Source organism: Octopus sinensis, linkage group LG1 (assembly GCF_006345805.1).
Source record: "Octopus sinensis linkage group LG1, ASM634580v1, whole genome shotgun sequence".
NCBI classification, from domain to species: domain Eukaryota; kingdom Metazoa; phylum Mollusca; class Cephalopoda; order Octopoda; family Octopodidae; genus Octopus; species Octopus sinensis.
Window position 1 is genome coordinate 43,708,837 of NC_042997.1, and position 20,578 is coordinate 43,729,414.

General features: G+C 38.8%; 1 protein-coding gene across 1 annotated transcript in view; it reads left to right on the top strand.

Annotated features, from left to right (window-relative positions):
• Positions 1 to 1,576: 1,576 nt before the first annotated feature.
• LOC115216860 (arginase, hepatic) overlaps positions 1,577 to 20,578 on the top strand; it is a 118,973-nt gene continuing 99,971 nt past the window's right edge. Inside the window, exon 1 of the mRNA XM_029786422.2 lies at positions 1,577 to 2,125. Coding sequence (XP_029642282.1) covers positions 1,892 to 2,125 — 234 coding nt within the window. The 5' untranslated portion in view covers positions 1,577 to 1,891. The remainder of the gene's footprint in view (positions 2,126 to 20,578) is intronic.

Sequence of the window (20,578 nt, forward strand, 5' to 3'; positions counted from 1 at the left end):
CGCGCCGCACAAAAGGCGACCACCCCTGTTCACCGTTGTCTATGAAGCGCCGGAGATGTCGCAGTCTCAGCGCATGTCTGCGCATCATCAACCACGGCATGCCCAGCCCTCCATTTAGCGGGTGTTGGCAGCAAATGGATCGCCTAACCATCGGAACGTTTCCCTTCCACAAGAAGCGGAAGAGTATGCGTTCCAGTTTGGTGATGGTAGGGTCGGGACAAGGCACGACGGTCAGACGATACTCGATGACGGATGCGATGTACGCGTTCGCCACCTCCGCCCGACCTTTTAGGGATAGCTTTCTCTCAGTCCATTTCTGGGTGAGAGTAGCCACCCTAGTCGTTATCTCGCCCCAGTTCTTCTCCATTTGGAGGTCCGGACCGAACCAGACCCCGAGCAATTTAACCGGTCCGTCCGTCCAGCGTCCCACGATGGAGACGCTGTTGGACGAGATAGATAGATTGATAGATAGATAGATAGAGATAGATAGATAGATAGATAGATAGATAGATAGATAGATAGATAGATAGATAGATAGATAGATAGATAGATAGATAGATAGATAGATAGATAGATAGATAGATAGAGATAGATAGATTGAGATAGATAGATAGATAGATAGATAGATAGATAGATAGATAGATAGATAGATAGATGAGATAGATAGATAGATAGATAGATAGATAGATAGATTGAGATAGATAGATAGATAGATAGATTGAGATAGATAGATTGAGATAGATAGATAGATAGATAGATAGATAGATAGATAGATGGATAGATAGATGGATAGATGGATGGATGGATGATGGATGGATGGATGGAGGATGGATGGATGGATGGATGGATGGAGATGGATGGATGGATGGATGGATGGAGGATGGATGGATGGATGGATGGATAGATGGATGGATAGATAGATAGATAGATAGATAGATGATAGATAGATAGATGATAGATAGATAGATATAGATAGATAGATTGAGATAGATTGATAGATAGATAGATAGATAGATAGATAGATGGATAGATAGATGATAGATAGATAGATATGTTTCTTTATTAGCCACACAGGGCTGCACACAGATAGAACAAATTACAAGGTAGAGCTTTTCTTTTGAAGGTTTAAAAAAAAAAAAAAAGGAAGGGGAGTTTCGATCAAAAGGGATCGTAAAAGGAGAGAAAGAGGACAAAAAAAAGGGGGGTTAGATAGATAGATAGATAGACAGCTAGATAGATAGATAGATAGATAGATAGATTGATTGAGTGACATATTGAAAAGAAGTGAATGAGAAAGTAAGCGAGGAAAAGGGAGAAAGAAAGAGAGAGAGGGTAAGTAAATGTGGAAGAAAGGAATAAAATAAGAGAAAAATTACAAAAAGGAAAAGAGATGTGAGGGGAAAGAGGAAGAGAATTGCTGTTTGACAAGAGGGAGATAAGGAAAAGGTGGAGTGATTGATCGAGGAAAAGGAGGAGGTGAAAAGAAAAAGAAGAAAAACAATAAGGGAGGAGGAAGAGGTATGAGAAAAAGGAGGAGGAGGATGTTGGTGTGATGAAAGAGAAAGAAAGAGGTGGATAGAAAGTAATAATAAAGAGATAGGTAAGCAGATAGGAGGGGGATGAGGAGAGAGAGGTAGAGAGAGAGAGAGAGTGAGTGAGTGAGAGAAACAAGTTGAGTGTCGTTTTGGAATATTAAGCAGAACGGTGCAAGTTTTAAGGAGCCGAGACAGAGGCAGCAGGACGCACCGCTGTCAATAGAGAAAGACTTTTACTGATAAAAAAAGGGGAAAAAATCTATCTACAGACAGGAAAATACATAAAATTCTATAGAGAATAAACAACATTAACATCGAAGAATTTGCAGGAGAAAAATAGAATAAAATAAAGAATTATGTCTTTTCATTTTAGTCAACGAACATTTTGTAACCACTTGTTGAATAATTTCATCAATAGACGGACGTTTTCTAGTTTCTCGTATGTTATAAAAAATGTTCTAAACAGTCAACATAGATCATGTGTGAATAATCTACTGCGACCAACACGGCAAGTAGTGCAGGTGTCCACCCGAAGACATATACACTTGCAGAAGATCGGGGTTGTCGGAGTGCCATTAAATAAAGGACAGGTAAGTTAGTATTTTTTTGCTTACCTTGTCTTTCAACCAGAGGAGAGCCAGTTTATGCATCGGAACGGTCAGGTGTGATAATTCTTGATCTCAGATACACATACACACGCACACACACACATTTCACTAATTACCAAAAAAATATTGTCAGATAAATTGTTTTATTTATGTACATTCGTTTGCTGAAGCAGTTTACCTATTTCTTCATTTCTAATTACAAAATCGACCGGTTATTATTATTTTGTTTTGATAGTAACACCAAAAGCTTGAAAATGACTTAGCAAATTTACCCATACCGAGTTAACGAACCACACCAATTAGGCGAATGCACCAAAAGCTTTACAAATCTTTGGTATTATTGATAAAAGCATTATACATATATATGTATATATATATATGTATATATATATATATGTATGTATGTCACATTTAAACTGTATTATAAAATCTCTTACACAGCATAAAATGAGTAAAGCGACTACATAATCTATAGATAAAATATCTCATCCAACTTTCAAAGGTTCCCTACATAGTTCCCACCACACTGTAAAAGTTTGTTAGTATTTTAAATAAGTTGCATCTTCAGTGTTCCCTTCAGCAATACAATTCATTTTAGTGGTGGATCTGCGACATGAAGATCTCTATGCTTCTTTTTCCATTTATTTTGTTCGTTTTCCTACTCATATCCTGGTGATGACAAATTTCTTTTCATCAACCACCAACACGTGGTTCCTTACAACTCACCCAAGTCCGCTTCATTTAATATTATCACGTTTTAAAAAATCACTTTTTATAATTAAAATCGGTGGTATTAATAATCAATTTTAACCCTTAAGGCAATCCTTTCGCTTAAATAGAGCAAGAATTTATGAGTTTCTACTATTTTCATTTACCGGATCCGATTCTATTTTAACTCGGCGAGCTACATAACTCTACTTGCACTCAACACACAAGAAGCATTCGAATTTAACAGCTGCTGTCGCTATTTTATGTATATGTACATACGTATGTACATATATAATTTATATTCTATTTCTTGAAATTAAGGCTGTGCAGACGACGGAACGAGAGACCATCAAACCAGATGCCCTGTCCATCTTCCTTCGTGGTTCTTAATACAGATCACATTAGTCATCTGTCGACTTCGTAATTCAATTTTTCCCTCTGGAGAGTTGTTGAATTAAATGCCGGAGTGAAGTGAATCGCTTAGGTGGCCTCGTGAGGCGGATCGAGTCGGCCCTGATCGATGAGAGTTTTATATCATCAGAGACGTTCCAGCTGTGACCATATCGCATGCTTAGATATCAAGGAATGCATAATCCAATATATCAATCCATTTATGACTGTAAGATTTGATGTAATGGAGATCTGGTTGCTGTTTTGGAGCTCGTCGAGCGAATTGTCTCGTCTCCTGTCTTGTCGTTTAGTCCTAGGTCAACATAAATCAAGCAGACTAGTGATCACAGCCATTCCATCTGTGATCATCCTGTCGAAAAAAGTAGAGAACCGCAGCACAATTTCTCGTCATAATACAAGTGTTTTAAAAATGAAAGTAAAATTAACAAAAACAAATATTAAACAATCTATTTTTGTTTCTGATGTTTTTATACATTCTTCATCTCTTTCTTTTATTTAAATTACGCCGCTATTCTCTTAATTAAATAACATGTATCTTTCCTTATATGCAGGGACCTAAACTATATTATCGTTGTTCAAAACTGTAGGGTGTGAGTTGAGGGAGATTTAGCTGTTATTTTTAGCAAAATGAACTTCCTCGTAAAGGGCCCCTTCGCTGGTTCTGGCCTTGAGCGATACCTGTATGGAGTATAAGTAGAAATAGCATCAAGGTTGTAAATGTATCGGAATGATTAACGTGTCGAATAGGAAACCTCCACGAAATAGCAGCCAGCTTCTGAAAGCAACGGATATATGGCATAAAAGTAGTTTTAAATTTGGTCTCAAAAGAGAGAGGGACAACACTCAAGATCCACCAATACCTATATAAGTTAATACAGCATCGAACACGGTCGGGAGCCTTGGAATCATATGTTTGTTCGACCGGTTAAATAACAGCAGGTGAAAGGAAACGTTTCTTCTGAAAACGATGAACTTCGTGTAAATGAATGAAAATAAGCACATGATTAAAATTGTTATAAATGCGTGCGGAATGAATGGATGCCTTTGTAGTCTCTAAGAATCGCCAGTTTTGTCGTTTGATTACAAATAAGAATATTATTCTCTCCAAATGTTTCAGAATTCCAGGGAGATGAAAAATAGTTGCAGGAAGATTATTTATATTCATTTCATTACAAGTCATTAGATCTGAATATAAGAAATACGTGTAGACAATATTTTTTCTTCTGACTGTAGAGTAAGGTAAACTCCGTGAGGTAAATTGAATTCTTCGGTCGAAGCTCTCATCAAGCATTTCTGTGTCTCTCTATTTATTATCCACCCATTCAATCACCCATTTAGCAGTCAGCTGATAAACAAAAGTAGTGCCTCTACTCGTGCAGACATAATACAGAAATTGCTCAGCCTGCCATCATATTGCACCGAAAAGTATTCAGTTAAATGGTGTTTCCGAACCTATATTGCGAAATTGTCAAAACATGGGGATATTTTAATTGTGCTTTTCATAATTGCAGATCAAAATTAAACCTAACCAGCTTGACCGCGCATGCCCGAATAAATTGCATTTAATGGCAATGTTTAATCAAATAAAGAAGAGGTGGTGGGAAGCATATTTATAGTGAATCGTGCTATTTTTAGTGAATCAGAAACGGGTCACCATCCTTAAATGGTTGGAAATATCCTGAACTAGGCAGATAAAGAAAAGTATATCCAGAAAAATGAAGTTATAGATCGCGCTAAGCCATTTGACATCCTACGTGTGTGAACAGAGAGGCAGCTAGACAATAAACAACATACGCATTATGGATTGCATAATATATTTTTAAACTAAAATATCCTATATTCTTTGTTCCTATCGCTGATTGTGGCTCAGCGACCGCAGTATTTATTTTATTGAAATTCTACGTTGCCGTTTGTGATAAAGAGGGGGCGAGGAACACCGGCAAACTCCCCCTCGCACATATATATACATGCAATTGTTTCACATAAGTTTTTTAGAACAATAATTAAACATTTAAATAAACAATATAAAAATTAAAAAATAAATTGAATTGGCGGGAAAGAAGTGAGAGGATGGCTGGAATGTGTGAATCGGTGTCACCCAGTGCAGTAACTCATCTTAGCACAGACCTCCTCCTCCAATACCAGGCTATGCAGAATTCCTAACTAGTGTCTTTTGGACTGATTCCGGTAAACCATAATACCCGTATATCACCAGGATGTAAATGTCATAAACCACGCGAAAATTTTGAATTACACCCTTTAAATTACAATATCATGTGCGCAGCTTAAATGTCTTTTAAATACCTTGGAGTGTAACGTCTAAAAAACAATTCAGAATTAAAAAAAGCACGTTTGATTCATTTACGTTTGGATATTTTTGGGAGACTCTCTTTTACTCTTTTACTTGTTTCAGGCTTTTTACTGTGGCCATGCTGGAGCACCGCCTTTAGTCGAGCAAATCGACCCCAGGACTTATTCTTTGTCAGCCTAGTACTTATTCTATCGGTCTCTTTCGCCGAACCGCTAAGTTATGGGGACGTAAACACACCAGCATCGGTTGTTAAGCGATGTTTGGGGGGGGGGTCAGACACAAGATACACACAAACACATATATGTCGGATATATATATATATATATACATATATATATATATATATACGACAGGCTTCTTTCAGTTTCCGTCTACCAAATCCACTCACAAGGCTTTGGTCGGCCCGAGGCTATTGTAGAAGACACTTGCCCAAGGTGCCACGCAGTGGGACTGAACCCGGAACCATGTGGTTGGTAAGCAAGCTACTTACCACACAACTACTACGCCTATGTTTTTTTTCTTCTTTTCTTTTTTATGGGAACCCACTATATCGAGTGCGGAGATTCCGAATCTGCAAAAAGAACCTGCATTTCAAAATTTAAATACCTCCTCCCCACTTTTGGTAATTCGTATTTAGAAAGTTGATCCTCCGTTTGGCTGTTGTTTCTAGCTTGTCAGATTTCCGGTTGGGGCGGGTTTCAGTTTTGAAATTTTTTCTTCTTTGGTAACTCGTATTAAAATTTTGAAAACGTGTTCCTAGCATATCGGGTTTTTCTGTTTAGATACTTTTTGCGTCTGCTATTCTATGCATGCGTGAAACATTAATAGAGAAACCACTTTAATTTCACTTCTTGTCATAGGGCGGATGGGGGAGGAGTGTTTACTTAGTTATTAAGATTTTTTTTCTAAAAGATAGGCGCAGGAGTGGCTGTGTGGTAAGTAGCTTGCTAACCAACCACATGGTTCCGGGTTCAATCCCACTGCGTGGCATCTTGGGCAAGTGTCTTCTGCTATAGCCCCGGGCCAACCAATGCCTTGTGAGTGGATTTGGTAGACGGAAACTAAAAGAAGCCTGTCGTATATATGTATATATATATATATGTATGTGTGTGTGTGTGTGTGTTTGTGTGTCTGTGTTTGTCCCCCTAGTATTGCTTGACAACTGATGCTGGTGTGTTTACGTCCCCATCACCTAGCAGTTCGGCATAAGAAACCGATAGAATAAGTACTTGGCTTACAAAGAATAAGTCCCGGGGTCGATTTGCTCGACTAAAGGCGGTGCTCCAGCATGGCCGCAGTCAAATGACTGAAACAAGTAAAAGAGTAAAGAGTAAATCCATCCGTAAATGAACCAGACATGCTATTTTAATATGCCTCAGCAGTTGATAATCCTCTTTAATATACCAAATGAAATATTATTATTAGCAGTCTTCAGCTGTATATTTTCAATATTTATAACATTAGTTTAAGGCAGCAAGCTGGCAGAATTGTTACCATGCCAGGCAAGATGCTTGGCAGCATTTCGTCCGTCTTTATGTTTTAAGTGCAAATTCTGTCAAGATTGGCTTTATCTTTCATCTTTTCAGCTTTCTGGTTTCTGTCAAACCATCCAAACTATCCAAGCATGGAAAATGAACGGCAAATCTTTAAAATGATTTGCTTTCCTCACTGCTCAAACTTAATCCACCGATGGTTCTTACTTATATCGATAAAAGTTGATATTTTATGTTAACTAAAGAGAATGAAGGAAGTTGAATGTCTTTTGTAGACTTACATTCTATCTTTAGCTTTTAAACTGACCACATTCAGTCTGAATATTCCACTTGTTTTATGTTCAAACTGACCAGATCTGGCCTCTCACACCTACTCTGCAATGTCATTCTAAAAATAAATGATCACATCATTGAAATCTCAAAGCTGTGAGATAATGCATGGTTCATACAGTTCTGCATTTGAGAGATGAGGAATTAAGTACATTATTTACATTTGATGGATATTTGTTCTCATCTTGTTTCTTGTTAACACAAAGTTTCAGCTGATATATATGGAAGCACTCCGTCGGTTACGATGACGAGGGTTCCGGTTGATCCGAATCAACGGAACAGCCTGCTCGTGAAATTAACGTGTAAGTGGCTGAGCACTCCACAGACACGTGTACCCTTAACGTAGTTCTCGGGGATATTCAGCGTGACACAGAGAGTGACAAGGCCGGCCCTTTGAAATACAGGTACAACAGAAACAGGAAGAAAGAGTGAGAGAAAGTTGTGGTGAAAGAGTACAGCAGGGATCACCACCACCCCCTGCCGGAGCCTCGTGGAGCTTTTAGGTGTTTTCGCTCAATAAACGCTCACAACGCCCGGTGTGGGAATCGAAACCGCGATCCTATGACCGCGAGTCCGCTGCCCTAACCACTGGGCCATTGCGCCTCCACGCTGATATACTGATATACACTCCTGGCTGGAGAGTATATCAGCTGAAATGTTGTGTTAACAAGAAACAAGGTGAGGACAAATATTCATCAAATGTAAATAAATGCTTGATTTATTCAAAACAATGAAAATCAAATCAAATCAAAATCGATGAACATCAATGGACTTTGTATTTTTGCGGTACCAGTGCCGGTGACACATAAGAAAACCATCCGAACGTGGCCGTAGCCAGTACCGCATCAACTGGCCTCCATGCTGTTGGCACGTAACAAACACCATCTGATTGTTGCCGTGCCAGCCTCACCTGGCCTCCGTGCCGGTGGCACGTAAAAAGCACCATCCGAGCATGGCCGTTTGCCAGCCTCATCTGGCACCTGTGTCCGTGGCACATAAAAAGCACCTACTACACTCTTGGAGTGGTTGGCATTAGGAAGGGCATCCAGCTGTAGAAACACTGCCAGATCTGACTGGCCTGGTGCAGCCTTCAGGCTTCCCAGACCCCAGTTGAACCGTCCAACCCATGCTAGCATGGAAAGCGGACGTTAAACGATGATGATGATGAATGTAAATAAACAAGCTGTACATTTGCCAGTGTTGCACAGCTGGCACATAAAAAGCTCTCCTTCGAATGTTGAACAATATGCTGGGTTTGAGAAGACCCATCAAGCCAAGCGAAATGATTGTCGAGGCCGACGCCAGTGTCGCGTAACTGGCACCTATGCTGGTGGCACATAAAAAGCACGGTTCAAATGTTGGGCCTCCCGGAGCCAGTGACAAGTGACTGAGACCTTAGGCAATATACCATGATTGGGAAGACCTGTCAAGCCAAGTGAGATTGTAGTTGTGTTATGTAACTGGCACCTGTGCCAGTGGCACATAAAATGCACCCACTACACTTCTTGGAGTAGTTAGTATTAAGAAGGGCATCCAGCTGTAGAAACCATGCCAAATCAGAGTGGAACCTGTTAGAGCTCCCCAGCTTACCAGTTTTCAGTCAAAGCATCCAAACTATCCAAGCATGGAAAATGGACATTAAATGATGATTATGATGATGATCATACATTTAACAATAATCTGAATACTTAAGGGTTGAATCATTTGTTTTCCTACACTTAAAGCAAGTTTTAATAAACGCAGAGTATTTTGATGTTTTCATGTCCACACAAGTGACATTTATAATCAAGTTTCGTACTTGTGACAGTGATGTAATCAACATCATTCTCATTTCTTTTTTTCTTTTTCTGTTTCAACTATCTGAAATTTAGAAATTACTTCAAGCTGTTGAATGAATTCAATGCGTGTATTAAGTTTCAGATCATCTGATGGAAGGATTTTTTTTATGCTTTCACACAGTAATACCCAGATGATTGCATGGTGTCTGTGAATCTCATTTAAAACATATTATCTGAATTCGGTCATTTTGTTCCAATTTTATCAAAATTGCAGAAAATTAGCTATTTCACGTGATCTTTGTGAATAACCTTGAATAAATTCAGTCAAATTTGGATTTTGTAACAAGAATCTGAACTTTTCTGCAATTATAATGCCATCACAGATTCCTATTACTTCAAATTCTTGTGATTTACTTTTACCAAACCTTTTTTTGTGTGGCCATTATATCTCCCTTACATACTCTTTTACTTGTTTCAGTCATTTGACTGTGGCCATGCTGGAGCACCGCCTTTAGTTGAGCAAATCAACCCCAGGACTTATTCTCTGGAAGCCTAGTACTTATTCTATCGGTCTCTTTTGCCGAACCGCTAAGTTATGGGGACGTAAACACACCAGCATTAGTTGTCAAGCGATGTTCGGGGGACAAACACAGACACACAACCATATACACACACACATACACACACACATATATATATATATATACATATATACAACAGGCTTCTTTTAGTTTCCGTCTACCAAATCCACTCACAAGGCTTTGGTCGGCCCGAGGCTATAGTAGAAGACACTTGCCGAAGGTGCCACGCAGTGGGACTGAACCCGGAACCATGTGGCTGGTAAGCAAGCTACTTACCACACAACCACTCCTACACCTATGAAAAGAAATATTTTAAAGTATGCCGGGCCACTTGGATTTAATTTTTAAATTTAAAACTTTAAAATCAAATAAAATGTGATAAAGTTTTATTAAGAGAAGAGTGATATGTTTATGTATCAAATATATAAATATAATCATTATATGACTAGAGACCGAGACCTATGGATGTATGCTGTGCGTGAGAAGACCCGGCAAGACTAGTGAGACCATAACCCGTGGCCTCTACCTGGTATGTAGCCAGTCGACTTATACATCCCTTTCCTTCTTGGGATACAAAACTCCACTTGTGAAGACCCGTTGAGGTAAGTGAAAATCAAAATCAAAATCAAAACAAAACAAATCAAATCAGATATCAGAAAGCAGAACCAAAATCGAAGCCGATCAACATCAATAGAAATTGCAGCTGTGATACCAGTGCCAGTGACAAGTAAGCGAACCATCCGATCATGGCCGTTGCCAGCGCCGCCCTGACTGGCCTCCGTGCCGGTGGCACGTAAAAAGCACCATCTGTTCGTGGCCGTTGCCAGCCTCGCCTGGCCCCCGTGCCGGTGGCACGTAGCACCATCCGTTCGTGGCCGTTTGCCAGCCCTGTCTGGCACTTGTACGGGTGGCACGTAAAAAGCACCCACTACACTCACGGAATGGTTGGCGTTAGGAAGGGCATCCAGCCGTAGAAACACTGCCAGATCAGACTGGGCCTAATGCAGCCTTCTGGCTTCACAGATCCCAGTTGAACCGTCCAACCCATGCTAGCATGGAAAGCGGACGCTAAATGATGATGATGATGATGATGATTATAATTGTTTTTACATCCACTTTTTCATGCTATCATGGGTTAGGTAAGACTTCTATGGTTAGATGCCCCAACTGCATCAAGTCTTGCTGTGGATACCCAATCTGAGGAAATGGTTAAAAATGCTAAAACTGACAGAGGCCAATCTTCCTTATTCTGGTTGTGAAGCGACAAACATAGTTTAAACCCATTGTGTACATTTCACAGTGAGGCTAAGAATGTGTTTATGAAAAAAAACCCAACTAATTAACCTTACATCTCTCTCTTTCTCTCTCTCTGATGCTGTGTGGTTAAGAAGTTTTCTTCCCAACCACAGGGTTTTGGGTTCAGTCCCACTGCATGGCACCTTGAGCAAGTGTCTTCAACTATAACCCCAAACTGACCAGAGCCTTGTCACTGAATTTGATAGATGGAAACTGAAAGAAATGTGTGTGTGTGTATGTGTATTTGATCATCCCATAAATAATGCATTTTTTTCAATTGCATGAACTGAAAGTTGGAGGGGGGGGGGCATCAGCTTGCTTTAAAAGCAGGTAGTAATTTTACCTTGTAACTTATTCTTAGTGCAAGTTTTGAAAAGTGCAGTTTGATTTTAATAGTTATTTTTTCAAAGCTATAATGGAAGTGACAAAGGAACATATTCAGCATATTTTGCTGCAAAACCTGGTGGAACTAAAACCCATCATAATTGTTGAAGAATTAGCAGATGAGCTTGGATTTGCTCATTCAACCATTCATTGACACCTGTGTGCCATTGAAAAAGTCAACAAATTGGATCAATGGGTTCCTTACAAACTTTCCGAGTCTAAGCACATGCAGAGAGTGAATGTATGCTCTTCTGTGCTGCCATGTCTTACGAATGAACCTTTTTTTGGACCAAACAGTGACTGGTGACGAGAAATAGGCCCTCTATAAAATGTCAAGCACCAGAGACAGTGGGTAGGGAAAGGAGAAACACTGGCACCCCAGGCTAAAGAAGGTCTTCACTCACATACAGTGTTGTTATCTGTTTGGTGGGATATGAAAGGTTTAGCCCACTTTGATCTTTTAAACCCAAACCAAATGATAACAAAGGAGATCTACTGTGAGCAGCTTGAGTGGCTTAAGTCAGCGCTAGAAGAAAAACGACCATCTTTGGTTTCAAGACGAAAGGTGTTCTTCCATCAGGATAATGCTTGGCCACATACAATGAGGATGACATTCCAAAACGCTGGAGCAGTTTGAAAAGGAAAAGATTCCCCATCCACCATATTCACTGGGCATTGCCCCATCAGATTATCATTTATTCCGCAGTCTTCAAAATCATTTGAACAGAAAAAATATGAATTCTGTAGACGAAATCAGTACTGGATGAGTATTTTTCATCACAGACAAGTGAAGTTTGGAAGAAGGAGCTTGCAAGTCTACCAGATAGATAGAAGAACATTGTAGAAAATGAAGGAGAGTATATTTTAGATTTAAAAAGAATTTTGTTTATCTTAATTTTGAAAAATAAAAGAAGTATTATTTCTGGGATGATCCAATATATATGAATGAATGAATGAATGTGTGCATAAGAGGGTGTGTGTGTGTAGGCTTGTTTCCTTGTTGTGAAATCTCATGATGGTAGGAGATGAGTCACTGTCATGTCAGTCATTTCCAAAATTCTGCACAAACATGTCCAGCCATAAGGAAACATTACTTTACTTGGAAGCAGGTGATGGTTGGCAACAGGAAGGGCATCTGGTTGTATAGCAAAGGTGCCTCATTAAACTTTGACCCATGCAAGAATGGTAAAGTGGATGTATAAATCAATAATGATGAATGTGTGTGTGTGTGTATTTTTCCTTCTATTGTAATCAGCCGTTGCAACTATGACTGCTCATGGCTTTGGCAGAACGACGGGATAAGTTTTCTCCACATTGGATTGTTTTTCACTTGAGTTTGCCGTTGATTATGATCAATTCCTTTCCCCTTTACATTGCCTTTTGCTCCATGTTTTTTCCCCTGTTGAATGGAGCTGAAACATGGACAATCTATAAAACCCAAATAGACAAAATTACATACATATATGATGAGACAGATTATGAATATCGCTCTGTTTGATATACATCTATGTGTGTGTGTGTATGTATGTGTGTGTGTGTGCGTGCGTGCGTGCGTGTGTGTGTGAAATAATTATTTTTTGGAATGGTGGAACCTGAAGCAAAGCTCCACATAACAGCATGTAAATATTGAGTGAAAGAATCTTTTGAACAGAAAAAGTCAAAGGCTGTCTGCAGGACTTCAATCCACCTTTAATCTGTGTGTGTGTGTGTGTGTATATCCAAGATTAGGGAATGGAGTAGAAAAAACCCAGGCTACATATGTTTCATAGATAGCAGAATCTCGGAAGTAGTAATTATCTAAACAAGGGGTAGACTGCAAGCTGCTCTTCAGGTCAAGGGTACCTTGATTACATAAGCTTCATGTAATCACAGTATCCTTGGCCTGAAGAGTAGCTTATGGTTGATCCCTTGTTTGGATAATAGCTAGTTCCCAGGTTCCACAAGCTATGAAACATATGTAGCCTGGATTTTATCTACTCTATTCCCTAATTTTTGGATATTTATTCACATCAGCCTCAGTTGCTAACCTTTTTCAGCTTCTCATACTTTAATAAGGGACAAATTCACAACCTTTTGCACCAATAAACTACTAGTGTTCCTGAACGTGGATTTTTATATCTTCTACGGACTACTTGAAGCTCACTAACTTCCCACACCTTAATCCTTGGATCTTTTACATACTCACACACACACGTATGTTGGTTTATGTTGGATGAATAAGAGAGGAGTGCTCAATATATATTGTAGACAATTTGGCTTTTTCTTATAACTAAAACTGAGTGTTTACCTCATGACTCGAATTTCATACCACTGTGTTCGCACTTGAAGTCCACTCTGGCATATATCCATGCCAGCATCGAACACGGATATTAAATCATGATCATAAATATAAAAACATTCTATGTTTCTCCATAACTTTTACAACAGGAGCTATTTCTCTTTGTTTCATTGTCATCACCATTTTGTAATGCTTGTAGAAGCATAATCAAAAACTGCAGAGGAATATAATGGGATGAAATATATACATTTTAAATGTGCCTCTATTCTGAAATGTAAAAGTTTATGTTGAACTTTAACTGCTGCACTTTCTGGCATACAAGTTGGTGTAGTATATACTGTGAACTTGTAGTGTTAACTTCATTAGTGTCTTTCTAAATCTTGCTGCATTCCACATGGAATTTTTGGTCCTCCAGAGTCATCTCGGTGTATAAATTGACCTACCTTTTTGGTGTGAAAACTTTGACTTGTATGCCTGAAATTATGGTATATCCTTTCTTTGAGACACACTAATATTGCAAAGCATTTTGTCTAGCACTCCAATAATTCTTCCAGTTCCTTACCCTTATTGCTCTTTTAATATTAATTCTCATTGATAGAATCATTACAGGGTCAGACAAAATTTATTGTATTTAATTGCTTAATCAATTATAACCTTAATCCATGATGTGTGACCTTGTGCTGATATTGGAAGTGATTATTAATAGAATATCGAATGTGGTAGAATGAGAGAAGTACATCATCATTGTTTAACGTCCGCTTTCCATGCTAGCATGGGTTGGACAGTTCGACCGGGGTCTGGGAAGCCAGGGCTGCACCAGGCTCCAGTCTGATCTGGCAGTGTTTCTACAGCTGGATGCCCTTCCTAACGCCAACCACTCCGCGAGTGTAGTGGGTGCTTTTTACGTGCCACCTGCACAGGTGCCAGGGGGGTCTGGCACTAAATGATTGTCAGTAATTAGTTTCATTCTTCAGCACTTTTAACTTTTTACTGGGGTTGATTAGATCAGCTACTCTAAACAGATTTTGTGTGTAATTAACAAATCATTACAATACAGTAATGTAATTAATATTGAAGAATAAGAGTTAGTAGGCTACGATTACAGTTTTGTTTCAATTTATGGATGAATTCTGATCTTTCTATTTGTGATTGGCATGAATACCAAATAAAATCCTATAATTCACATTATTGAAATTTTGATTTTATCTAGAAAAATAAACATATCAGCAAAACATTGTGTTCTTGAAACATACAGTAAAGGTTTAATGGTCCAGTTTTATTGTTTCATGGAAATAGGATTACTGGAAAAAAAGTTATACACAGAATATGTAGAATATGTTGTAGTGTTTGGGGGGTTTTTTGTTGTTGTTTTATTGGCATTATTTACTAGATGTTTAATGGGTGGGTAAATAGTTGATAGAGCAGAATTTCTTTGTTAATATATGCAGTAACATGGTATATTCATTGACATTTGGTGATAAGAGAAGAAAAGAGAAAATAGGCAGCCCATTAATATAACAGTAAAACTGGAATGGAAATAGACAACAATATGTATTATAAGGTTTGATTTAGGATCTGCCGCAATAAATATATATGGTTTGATTTGTGGAGGCGCAATGGCCCAGTGGTTAGGGCAGCAGACTCGCGGTCATAGGATCGCGGTTTCGATTCCCAGACCGGGCGTTGTGAGTGTTTATTGAGCGAAAACACCTAAAGCTCCACGAGGCTCTTGCAGGGGATGATGGTGATCCCTGCTGTACTCTTTCACCACAACTTTCTCTCACTCTTACTTCCTATTTCTGTTGTACCTGTATTTCAAAGGGCCGGCCTTGTCACTCTCTGTGTCACGCTGAATATCCCCGAGAACTACGTTAAGGGTGCACGTGTCTGTGGAGTGCTCAGTCACTTACACGTTAATTTCACGAGCAGGCTGTTCCGTTGATTTGGATCAACCGGAACCCTCGTCGTCGTAACCGACGGAGTGCTTCCATCCCATATGGCTTGATTTAGCTTCTGAAGAAATAACTATGTCAGTGAATTTGACTTGGAATTGATATTGGTCCTGGGACTAAGTTCACTAAGAATTTACTATTACACCTTTGATTTTACTCCACCCAACATTATTGGGATGTATGTTTATTTCTGACAATGACTGTTTCTATTTGTGCTGTACATATAAGCCTGTGTTTTCATTTATGATGTTTTGATACGTTAAAATACCTAAGTTACGCATTTGTATCAAGTCCTATAGCTTGCTTATATATTAATTTTTTATATTTATTACTTTAGGTGTAGTTAACTGGGTATGATTAAAATGGTTAGAGATCCTTCTTTTAGTGTATATTTTTGTCACTTTAATCCACCACATGTGACTTTGTCCCCCATCTCTCTGGGACTGAAAAAATAAATACTTACTTGTATGAGACTTGATTCAATTAACTCTTTTTACCTGAAGAAATGCATGGCCTTGTGTCAATCTAAGTTTTATTATTCTATCTTACATTTCTCTCGGTGCCAATCCTATGATGTCTAGAGCTGGTGTCAGCAACAAGAAATCTAACGGTCTATCACTGAGTGCATGATTGATCAGATAAATGCCACAACAAAGTTTGGAATATATAAATTATCAATTTGAATACATTTTAATTACAGTTTTCATCAAACCAATAATTGATACATGTTGGAAAATCCTGTTTCTTTACCAAAGGATGCCAATTATTAATCAAAGAACTTGAGTTAAATCTATTTTAATTAGGACATAACTAAAATCTATTAAAAAGCAGTAAAGAATATTTAAAACTTCAAAAATGAACCTAATACTCTGAATAGTGGTTAATTAAATATCATGAAAAACAAAATTGCTTAATTTTAACGCAAAGAGTCCATAAATCAGTGTGAAACCTGATATTGTTAGCTGCATGAAAGCCCTTCGGTATTGGCTGCCAGGCTTGTTGATACTAATACATTATCCAAAGGAACATCAGTCAATTTTGTTTTCAGATGATTCTTGATAGGTTTCATTTTTAAAATAATTACTGAGACAAGATAAATGTATGATCTCATTTTTTTTTTCTCATGGATATTTCCCTCTTGGAGGAACATATTTTCCACAGAAGTCAAACATTGCTACTTTGATAGCCTAGTATTGCAAAACATGTCAAGAAATTGCATGACATACTTATCGGTACATAAACTGTTCCTTTTGTGTTCTATTTAACTACCAAATTACTCTACAGTGAGCATAGAAAAGAGATGATTAGTCCTAAATATTCCTTGCAAATCATTTACACATATTCTGTGGTGAAGCACAAAAGATTTGATAAAATATCTGCCTTCCTAGAATGGATTATATTTTCTTTTTCAAGTAGATATGTAGCATGCCTTTCTTGTTAAATTGCATTAATGTTTCTGTTTACAAATTTGAATGATTTCACTTGAAATGTGTGCATGAAGAAAATATCTTGTTCATATTAACAAATGGTTCTACTTCTTGAGATTTGGTTTGGAACAAAATAGGACCCTTGACCAGTGTAACAAGCTGTTCATGTTCATGATTCATCACTGAAGTTGTAGGAAATATTTAGAATAAGGAAAAATTGTTCACAGGTTGAAGAAGCAGTTTGTCTTTTAGTGGTGGATCTCGAGTCTCCCTTGCTTTTACCATGGAATCTTGTATACCATTGTAAAATATATTCTGTGCCGGTGGCACGTAAAAAGCACCATCCGATCATGGCCATTTGCCAGCCTCGCCTGGCACCTGTGCAGGTGGCACGTAAAAAGCACCCACTGCACTCTCGGAGTGGTTGGTGTTAGGAAGGGCATCCAGCTGTAGAAACACTGCCAGATCAGACTGGGCCTGGCGCAGCCTCCTGGCTTCCCAGACCCCAGTTGAACTGTCCAACCCATGCTAGCATGGAAAACGGACGTTAAACGATGATGATGACGATCAAGCAAGTCTCTATGAGGTTGCACACAGGATATAGTGGTGGTCTAACATATTTTAAGTTAAATCATTTGAATGTATGTGCTTGTGAAAGAAAGTAAAAACAGATGAGGTTCTTGCTTAGCTCAAATCAACCCGGATTGAATAGATCTGGGATCTAAGGCATTTCACAATCAATGTGTTCTTTTTCAAAGACACAAAGATGTGATGTGAAATAATTTAGTTGAAATTTCCAGTTGGTTGAATGACCCATATTGAGATGGCTATTATACTTTACATCTCTAAAAATCCTTATATAGTTATTTCCCTTACAAACCCGAGCAATGCCAGGCGATACTGCTAGTAACATATAATTGAGATATCTTCCTCAGGATATCTTCCTCGGTAGCACTGTCCCATATAGGACACCACACTTTGTTGGCAATTATATGTTATGATTGCATATTGCTACTGTTTACATCTCGCTCAGAGATTTAATATGGCTTATAAATATATATAAGGTATTTGTGTGTGCCTTTTGAGAGTGGGTTTGTTCTTCTCAAGTCTCAAGTCTGTTTGCTGGTCTCTAAACAGTGTCATCATAAATGGTATCATTTGTTTCCAGTGCTCCATTAAGGTTTGTCTGGATCATTTGTTTGATCAACTGGAAGCTTGTTATCTCCTGTCAAAACAGGAGTTGACCTCAGGAAGGACATTCAATTATAAAAAAAAAAAAAAAAACTCTGCCCCAACATAGAGATAGGATCCTTTAGACCCTGTTGAGCCGTCTAGCCTGTGCCAGTATGGAGAACAGTTGTAAAATAACGATTACATTGATCTTGTAAAGGAGGTCAACTTTTTAATTCTTTCAATCTTATAGACTGACACTCACCTCTCAAAATTGCTGGCTTTATGCCTAAATCAGAAACAATTATTTTTAGCATAATTATTGTATTTGTTCTTTTCTTTTCCACTGTCTGTAAGTAATTTTTATTAATTCTAGATAGATATTTGTGCATTCTCAATACTTAAAGCCACTCCTCACGCTGGGAATGACCTACAACACTACTTTATATATCATATGAGCTTTCCTTGATGGAAAGCTTTCCGTATGTTTTATAGGTTGATGACTGTTTGGAGTTTTTGTGGGAACTTTTTAGTTCTGGTTTAACCCTTTAGTGTTCAGATTACTCTGTTAAATGTCATACTTTTCCACTCAAATTGTTTTGAATTAATCCTGGATCATCTTACAGCTTTGAGGTTTCAATGATGTGATTACTTATTTTTAGAATGGCATGTAGGTAGGTGTGGAGGCTAGATATGGCCAGTTTGAATATAAAATATGTAGAATATATTGGGCCAGATTTGGCCAGTTTAAACACTAAAGGGTTGAAATAACTGTAAGTCAAAGGATTTTGTTTTGTGTGTTACTTGGTGACCCTGGTGCCATATAAAAAACATCCACACTGTAAAGTGGTTGGCATTAGGAAGGGCAAAACAAACCTTGTCAGTGCTGGTGCCATGTAAAATGCACTCAATTCCCTCTGTAAGGTGGTTGGCATTAGGAAGGGCAAAACAAACCTTGTCAGTGCTGGTGCCATGTAAAATGCACTCAATTCCCTCTGTAAGGTGGTTGGTATTAGGAAGGGCAAAACAAACCTTGTCAGTGCTGGTGCCATGTAAAATGCACTCAATTCCCTCTGTAAAGTGGTTGGCATTAGGAAGGGCAAAACAAACCTTGTCAGTGCTGGTGCCATGTAAAATGCACTCAATTCCCTCTGTAAGGTGGTTGGTATTAGGAAGGGCAAAACAAACCTTGTCAGTGCTGGTGCCATGTAAAATGCACTCAATTCCCTCTGTAAGGTGGTTGGCATTAGGAAGGGCAAAACAAACCTTGTCAGTGCTGGTGCCATGTAAAATGCACTCAATTCCCTCTGTAAGGTGGTTGGTATTAGGAAGGGCAAAACAAACCTTGTCAGTGCTGGTGCCATGTAAAATGCACTCAATTCCCTCTGTAAAGTGGTTGGTATTAGGAAGGGCAAAACAAACCTTGTCAGTGCTGGTGCCATGTAAAATGCACTCAATTCCCTCTGTAAGGTGGTTGGTATTAGGAAGGGCAAAACAAACCTTGTCAGTGCTGGTGCCATGTAAAATGCACTCAATTCCCTCTGTAAGGTGGTGGTATTACGAAGGGCAAAACAAACCTTGTCAGTGCTGGTGCCATGTAAAATGCACTCAATTCCCTCTGTAAGGTGGTTGGTATTAGGAAGGGCAAAACAAACCTTGTCAGTGCTGGTGCCATGTAAAATGCACTCAATTCCCTCTGTAAGGTGGTTGGTATTAGGAAGGGCAAAACAAACCTTGTCAGTGCTGGTGCCATGTAAAATGCACTCAATTCCCTCTGTAAGGTGGTTGGCATTAGGAAGGGCAAAACAAACCTTGTCAGTGCTGGTGCCATGTAAAATGCACTCAATTCCCTCTGTAAGGTGGTTGGTATTAGGAAGGGCAAAACAAACCTTGTCAGTGCTGGTGCCATGTAAAATGCACTCAATTCCCTCTGTAAGGTGGTTGGTATTACGAAGGGCAAAACAAACCTTGTCAGTGTGCTGGTGCCATGTAAAATGCACTCAATTCCCTCTGTAAGGTGGTTGGTATTAGGAAGGGCAAAACAAACCTTGTCAGTGCTGGTGCCATGTAAAATGCACTCAATTCCCTCTGTAAGGTGGTTGGTATTAGGAAGGGCAAAACAAACCTTGTCAGTGCTGGTGCCATGTAAAATGCACTCAATTCCCTCTGTAAGGTGGTGGTGGCATTAGGAAGGGCAAAACAAACCTTGTCAGTGCTGGTGCCATGTAAAATGCACTCAATTCCCTCTGTAAGGTGGTTGGTATTTGGAAGGGCAAAACAAACCTTGTCAGTGCTGGTGCCATGTAAAATGCACTC